Below are 8,178 nucleotides of genomic sequence, written 5' to 3' on the forward strand. Positions count from 1 at the left end.
TCATTGAGATAGGTCTTCCCATAGGATTTTAGTCTATTAATGATGATGGTGAATCTATCAAACATTGTTTTGATGTCTTCCTCGGGCTTTATCTTGAAGATCTCGTAATTAAGAGTGAGGATTCCACCTTTCACTTATTCATTTGGCTAGTTCCCTCATGAGTTACCTCCAGTTTATCCTATATCTCCTCAGCATTCGAACATAACGATACTCTACAATACTCATCCGAACCAGGTGCACAAATGAGAGTGTGCATGACCTTGGCGTTGAGTTGAATACTCCTTCTATCTTTTTCGTTCCATTCTTTCTTACTCTTTGGAACTAAGAGCTCTCTTTCTTACTATTGAAGGGCCATCCATGATAATATCCCAAACCACAAGATCATTTGCTTAGTTGAATAGCGTCATCCTTTTCTTCCAATATGAGTAATTGGAACCATTGAAATAAGGAAGCTTAGACATATATTGAGACTCACCAAGAAAAATTGAGTCGGAAGTAAATGTCATTGTAGGAATTGAGTTGATGATTATTGAGCTTCCTCAAGGATCTACTCGTTAAACCATCTAATAAAGACTAACTTTGATACCAATTGTTAGCTTGATAATTCAATTTGAAATCACCAAAGGGGGTAAATTGGCCTCTTAAAAATTTGTGGTTGCTCAGAAAAAGATAGAGACAATAAACACTTCGATTTATAGTGGTTAGGCCTCAATTGTCTATGCCACTACCTTAGTTTTCCACAACTAAGGGTTTTCCTAAATTCACCAATTTGATAACCTTTGAGGAAAGGTTTAACCATACAAACTCTCTTAATTTCTACCACAAACCATAAGACACAAACCCCATCAAAGAGGTACAAAGAAGCAAAAAAAAAAAAAATTATCCTTACAAGATCAATGTATTTGCAAATTAAGCTCAATTATAAAGAAGAACATTTTAACTGATGAAATAATAATGAAACTCACAAGTGAATGAAAGAAAAATTTGGGACAAAAGTTGTTTGATTGATCTTTATGCTTGAATATTCTCTCTTGCTTTTGTAAGATATTTGGAAGCTGGTATTTATACTGCTACTTAATTTCCAACCATGGTTGTTGTTGGAGAAATGAATAAAGCCATTGAGGATGTGAAAATCAGTGCATTTAATTCACTTGCAATAGTGCGTATCGATACTAGATAAAATGGTATTGATAATTTTTGCATTAAATGAAAAATTCAGTGACTGCTGGAGCTTAAATATCGATACGAGAAAAATTTTATCAATACCATATGAAAGGTATCGATACCAGATCAATACTTAGCTGAATTTGTAAAAAAACAGAATCTCAATTTGGTATCGATTTTCAAAGGGGTATCGATATTTTGAAAACTATTGATACTTGGCCAAAAAGTATCAACAGTTTTTGCCTGGAGCTTTTCTGACATATTTTAAAAATAGTTTGACTCGTTAAAATGGTTCTTACTTGATTAAAATCATTTTAACTTGACTTTAAGGTTGATTTAAAAATGTTCTAAGAGTTTTAAAGTAAGGATTGAAAATTTTATTATCTCTTAGACTTCATTTGAGAAATCATTTTGTCAATTTTGTTCAACTTTAACTTTTATTCAAAAACACTTAAATTTGTCATATCAAAATATATTATCAAATAAAACTTAATTTAACAATCACACCCAATTCGAAGGAACCCGCCAATTAAAATGATTACCCAAACATGTCATTTTATTGTAATTACTGATAATTATACCCAAATTTAATTATTAGGTGCCTTTCCAAACACTACTCTAGTGTTATAAATATGTTTATTTATGGAGAGAGTCATAAATATGATTATACAAGTTGAGAATTAGATATGAAGCTTCAAAGAAATGTATAATTTCAATTTTTAAAATTAAAATATTTTTTGAGTTTTTAAATCAATTAATTTGATATAATTGATGATTTTTATTCATATTACTAATTTTACTAATCATTTAATTATTTTCATAATATAAATTTTTATTAAAAATTCAAAAAGTGTTGTCAATAATATCTATAACAATTTAATAATATTATGAACAAACTACCATTTTCGATGATGATGATGATAATATCTTATTCCATTTACCGAATAAATTTTGGTTCCAAGTTTTGTCAGTTAAGTTTTATATCATAATTAGTAACATAGTATACCTAAAATTTGATATTATGAATTTTCAAACATTTTCATCACAAAATTTGAGATTATGCAATTATTGTTATCAAATTTAAAAGTTACAATAAAATAAAATGATCATGTTTTCAGTTAATTAAATATACATTTATACAAAATAGAATTTAACATCATATTATTTTTGAGGTAAAAATAATAGTGAAAGGAAAAATATAATATAAACAAATCTTCAAAATTAAAATATAAAAATAAACAAAATTTACAATTTTTAGAACATAAAAATTATTGTCAAAAGGTAAAGTAATTTTTAATGTAAATATTACAAATAAGGTTATAGTGCGGCTCAATAACAACAGTGCAATGGTGTCGTAGAACCCATTAAAATATAACTCATTTGAACTCAATCATTGGCACCTGCAAATTAAAAAGTGGAACTAAGTAATTTACTTACCCAAAACAAAGACACCAAATTATTAATCCTATGTACTGTTGGCTTTGCAAGTTTGTTTGCTTCAATATTTGACTCTATATTAGTAAAAGTAACACGTCATTTGTGGAAGCTCAAACCTGCCAAGTGAAATTCTTGAAACAAATCTTTCAACAATATTAAGGGCCTTGGATGGATTCTCAACTCTCGTTCAGCTTTAAAGCAATCAAACTCATACACCACCTTTTATATATATATATATATACTTGATCTGTCCATTTTAAATGATGTAGTAAAAAACGAAGTTTAGTTTATGGTGATGCAAGTACATCGGGAGGAATCACCATTACAATTGCAGCCATAAGAGAATATTACTATATCAAGAAAACTCATAATTTTTCTTTCTTTCTTTTCTCAAAATGATGTGTTTTACAAAATAATCGAATACCCGGATATATAAGTTGGGACATACCAAATTTATAGAAACTTATTGGTCTTAGTCCATGATTGTTGATGAATGTTAAAAAATTTAGTTAATTAGACAACTTTAAAATGATGGGTGATACATGGCAAATTCTAAAATCAAAACTTAAGGTTTCCAAAAATGCAAGAAAACCTTGCAATAGAATATATATTAGATATATTAGATTAATATATTTTATTGGGTTGCTGCCAATACCAACTTACAATTGATTACAACATCATGATAATTAGTGTTATTATTTATTAGTGTCAAACTATTGTTAAAACTTACTTGGACATGAATAACTCCTTTTCGTATTATACGTGGACTTTTCCATGCACTACTGCGTCCATTCCTATGTGAACCAACTTTTGGTATAAGTTTTGCCATATTTTATCATTTCATAAAGATGAGTCAGAGATATATGAATATATCCATTTCATGTCAAAACAGATCTTCTATTTTTATTTGTTTATAGTTCTCTTTAAGATTAGTTTTTTTTTTTCATTCAAGAGTTCTTTTTAGAATAGAAAGATTATCCTTATCTTTGTTTACATCTTGGGTTAAAATTATGGTTTTCACATGGACATGCGTGATAAGATTTCTAATTATCAATTAAAAGTAGAAAAGAAGAAGATAGGCTGGAATCAAATAATAACATTTCTTGATAATCATTCCCAATAAATCCCAAATGTACAATGCACGGGTATCAAATGTTGTACATACCAAAAAGAGAGGATGTATGCATATCAAAATAATGTTTTTAACAAGGGCGACCAATTCTGCAGTGGAGTGTTCCGGCATACCTTGTGAGTCTGGGGACCAATCGACCGGGTTGGAAAGACATTATTTTGTCAGCATCGAATAGCTTGCTGGCATTAGGATCACCGGATGTAGTAAAATAGGCACCGTTCATGAAGTGGTCACCCTGTGATACCCAGTTCCAATTCTTCCACTGTTCCGGTGATAAGTAGCCCCTACTGGTCGCTTGCTTAGTTACATAGATGCTTGACGCAATATACCTATTGCCCTGGCTGATAATTGTAGGGTGGCTACTACCGCCAATGGCATACATGAACCAATGAGTGTAGTCATTGTTGACGACATGAAAAAAACCTAATCGACACCTAGGCATCCTGTCCACCAATCCTTTACCGAAGCGGTTCAAAGCAACAGTGATCTGCATCTTCTCGTCGGCAGCATAGGTGTCACTTGCTCCAAATAGCAGCACCTACAATTTTTTCATTTCAATTATATTGTTTTGTCACTAAAAAAAAAACCTATTCGAGCTTAGTTTAAAATAGAAAAGAAAGCAAGATTGCCTCGTTGTGGTCAGTGAAATGGCAGTTTGAAATGGTAATGGCAGTGGAACCCTGAATAACATCGATAAGACCATCAGAGGAATCATAAAGAGAAAGATGGTCAAGCCAAATGTTGGTTGCTCCAAAAAGAGAGATCCCATCTCCATCGCTGGCAGTCCTTAACCCAAGGTGGTTTTCAGCATCCCTAATGATGCCACCAGTAGTGGGTTTAATGTGATGGATATGGAGGCCATGAATAATGATGTTCCTAGCAAACTGGACAGTAATACCAGCACCATAGCAAATATGTACATTAGCTCCCCTCGCATCGATGGTCTTGTCGCTTGTAACAATGAGCTCTTGTTCCAGCTTGATGATCATGGATTTTTTGAAAGTGATCCAAAGTGGCCTGAGTTGGGTGACTGCATGACGTAGGGTTCCAGGCTTGGGGTTAGCACTATCATCACTAGGGTCAGTGACCACGTAAAACTTACCGTCCTTTCCACCGGTAGTACCACGAGCAAATCCAGGGGCACAGTCGGCCAACCTCTTCCTGTTCTTTACCCAGTTAGGATCACATCGCCAACAACTATCAACGGGGTTGGTAATCTCACAGGGACCCTTTTTCTTCCCTTTCAACGCCCTTCTGGTGCTATTATACTCAAGCATGGTCCTGGAAAAGTGGTCATTGTAATGCCGGACCACCTCCTCTGGATTGGGGTGATAAGCCTTGTTCAGGTTTTCAATGGCTTCCAATTCTCGTGCTTTCCAATACTCGTCATATTCAGCGATGTGAGCTCTTAGTGTTGGAATTAGGGCGAAAAATGACAACAAAAACCAACTATAACTATAGCCAGCAATACCCATGGTGGTTTTTATTTTAACTATCGAAGCCTAGGTCCTGGAAACAACTAGTTGGATACAAACAGGACCTTGATAGGATAGGAGAGATAAGCTACGATTCCAAATTGTGGAACTCGAGCTTGATCTGCATGGAATACCACCATCATGTTGCTATTTATACTACACCGGGATTCATTAAAATTATAAAATTTACAAAACACACTTGGCTATCCGTGTTTCTCGTGCCTACAAAACATTGGGATTTTTTTGATAAAAATAGTTGAGAATTTTCTTGCATTTTTTACGACATTTTGAATGCCTAATTTTGAAAATTACAAATAAATTTTGCTCTAATTCTTCTCCAATCCCTCTACTCTTTAACATTTTGAAATTCAATCTGTTTGCTTTCAATTTCAAGATTTTAGTCCTTCCACTTGGTTGATTTAAAAAGTAAAAGTTCAATTGGTAACATTTTTGGTTGATTTCTATTAAATTTGAATATGTGATATCAATTGGACTTTAATTTTTAATTTGACCTTTCAATATAAAAATACTAAGTATTCAATTTTAATGAAAGTTTATTAGTTGTGTTACCAATTAGATTTTTTTCTGGAAAAAATTAAAGTGGATAAGTAAAGGACTTAATCATGTAAATTTTTAAAAAATAAGGATTGGATTTTAGTAGTCTAAATAGTATAGAGATTGGAGGCATAATTGAACCCTTACGGTGATTTTTAATGCATATTTCCTTATATATACTAGCTACACTTACTATTATTTAAGTTATTAATTGATTTGGTATCACAATTCATATCCAACTCAACCTCAAAATCCTTCATCATTTGCTTCATCCATGGTAGTTGAGCACAACAATTCCTTGCAGTAATCTACTCAGCTTCTGCGGTAGACAATGAAATTGAAGCTTGCTTCCTATTGTACTATGACACCAAGTTCGAACCAATATAGAAACAACCACTTGATGTACTCTTACTATCATCAATGTTACTTGTCCTGTCAACATCACTATAACCAACTAGACTCATAGCATTATCCTTTGAGAATGAAATTCCCAAATTAGTAGTTTCATGGACATATGGAGTAATCCTCTTCATAGTTTTAACATAGGACTCTCTTGGACTTGCCTGGTATCTAGCACATACTCTTACACTAAATTGATAAATTAGGTCTACTAGTAGTAAGATATAAGAGACTACCAATTGTAATTCTATAAGTGGTCTTTCTAGGCATTCCCTTCTCATCTTTAGATAGTTTCTCACGGGTAACCATAAGTGTCCTAGCCACTTTAGCATTTTCCAGCTTAAACTTTTTCTCCACACTTTTCTTGTGAAAGAAAAGTTCCATCTTTCATTTGCTTAATTTGGAATCTAAGGAAATAGCTCAATTCACCAGCCATATTGATCTCAAATTAACAGAACCCCTTTCAAAACCTTGAGCAATAAGGAACTGAGTTAGCCTTTCATACCATACACAAGGTGTCTATTTGAAACCATATAGGGTTTTACTCAATTTGAACACCTAATCATGATTATTATATAAATGTTTAATTTAAAATTATGAAATTTGGTATTATAATCAATATAAATTAAGAATAAAAAATTTAATATTTAAAATAAACTTGAATTAATTATTTATATTCATCAAAATTATCTAAACTTTTAAATTTTTAAAAAATAATACATGATGTAAATGTTTCATATTTTCAATCTCTGCTTTGAATAGTTATTTCAAAATATTTTTAAAAGTTTAATTTAAAAGTAATTAATAATTAATTAACTCGTGCAATAATTTGATAAGGTGTGCTTACTTCAGTTAGAATTATATAGTATCTTAAAATATATTATCCTATTTATAAACATTATTTTAATAAGTTAGCACAATATTAACATGTTCCACGATTGGTTGATGAAAGTTTCAAAATGTAAAATAAATGTGGTGGCAAAAAATGTAAAATAAATTTATCGTAATATTTTATATATTTAATCAAAAGTTACTTCTAAAATTTAAAATTGTGTCTATAGAATTACTAATATTAAAATAGTTAGATTATAATGTTTGTTTTTAAAAATATAAAATTGTGTTTATAGAGTTTTTTAATATTTAAATATATGTTTTTATTTAATTGTAAAATTTAAAATTTATATTTATTGTTAAATTTTACAATTCTGTTGTGATTTTATTTTAAAATTAAAATTAAAATTTAAAATATATAATTAAGTTTGTAATTATATTCATATAATTAGTGACAACAAAAAACTTATTTAAAACTATTTAAAACAAAAGGGGCTAATATTTAAAGATTAAATAGGGAAATATTGAAAAACTAAATAGTTCTTTTAATTACTATCATCTACAAATATAAGGTAGAATTTTAGGAAATTCAGAAAACCGAACTATAACATGTGATAATTTATAGGGATAAATAATGTGTCCATTAGTTTTAAATAAATTACTATTATAACAATTAGTAGGAAAATATAATTTCAAAAAATGGGAGTCATAGTGTCAATAAAGAGCACGTCCACTTGTCGAATAATAAACTATTTCACTTAAGGTTATTTTCATTTTAACCTGAAAATATTGCTGGAGATTATATTATTTTTTTACCCAAACAGTGTACGCTGCCTGTTTATGTGTTTTATAAAATACTTATTATTTAAATAACAATTGGATGAATACAAAATTTCAGTGTATATTATTTGTTACTGGAATTTTATTCTTTGTTTGGACAAAGGTAATTTTTTTCTATGAATAGTGTTCATTCAAATGCATATTGATTTAGGTTTTGAATTACAATTAATGCTCCAAAACATTGCTATATATATTATATTATGTTTGTAATCTCCCTAACTCGGCCTAGACGTTAGACCCGAATTTAAAACATTACATTGACTACCGAAATAATCCAAACGCTAACAACGTTTATGAAACAATTATTTTAAAACATTTGTATATCTTATAAGAAAACTTAGCTCA

The 8,178-nt window shown here is 30.4% G+C and overlaps 1 protein-coding gene across 1 annotated transcript; it reads right to left on the bottom strand.

Moving 5' to 3' along the window:
* Positions 1–3,682: 3,682 nt before the first annotated feature.
* On the bottom strand, positions 3,683–5,334 carry LOC107951047 (pectate lyase). Its single transcript, XM_016885938.2, has 2 exons — positions 4,363–5,334; positions 3,683–4,271 (listed from the first exon to the last, which is right to left on the bottom strand). Exons 1-2 carry the CDS (start codon positions 5,206–5,208, stop codon positions 3,804–3,806), a joined length of 1,314 nt encoding a protein of 437 aa, XP_016741427.1. The 5' UTR covers positions 5,209–5,334; the 3' UTR covers positions 3,683–3,803.
* Between the last annotated feature and the right edge of the window lie 2,844 nt (positions 5,335–8,178).

Source organism: Gossypium hirsutum, chromosome A13 (genome assembly GCF_007990345.1).
Source record: "Gossypium hirsutum isolate 1008001.06 chromosome A13, Gossypium_hirsutum_v2.1, whole genome shotgun sequence".
Lineage (NCBI taxonomy): Eukaryota > Viridiplantae > Streptophyta > Magnoliopsida > Malvales > Malvaceae > Gossypium > Gossypium hirsutum.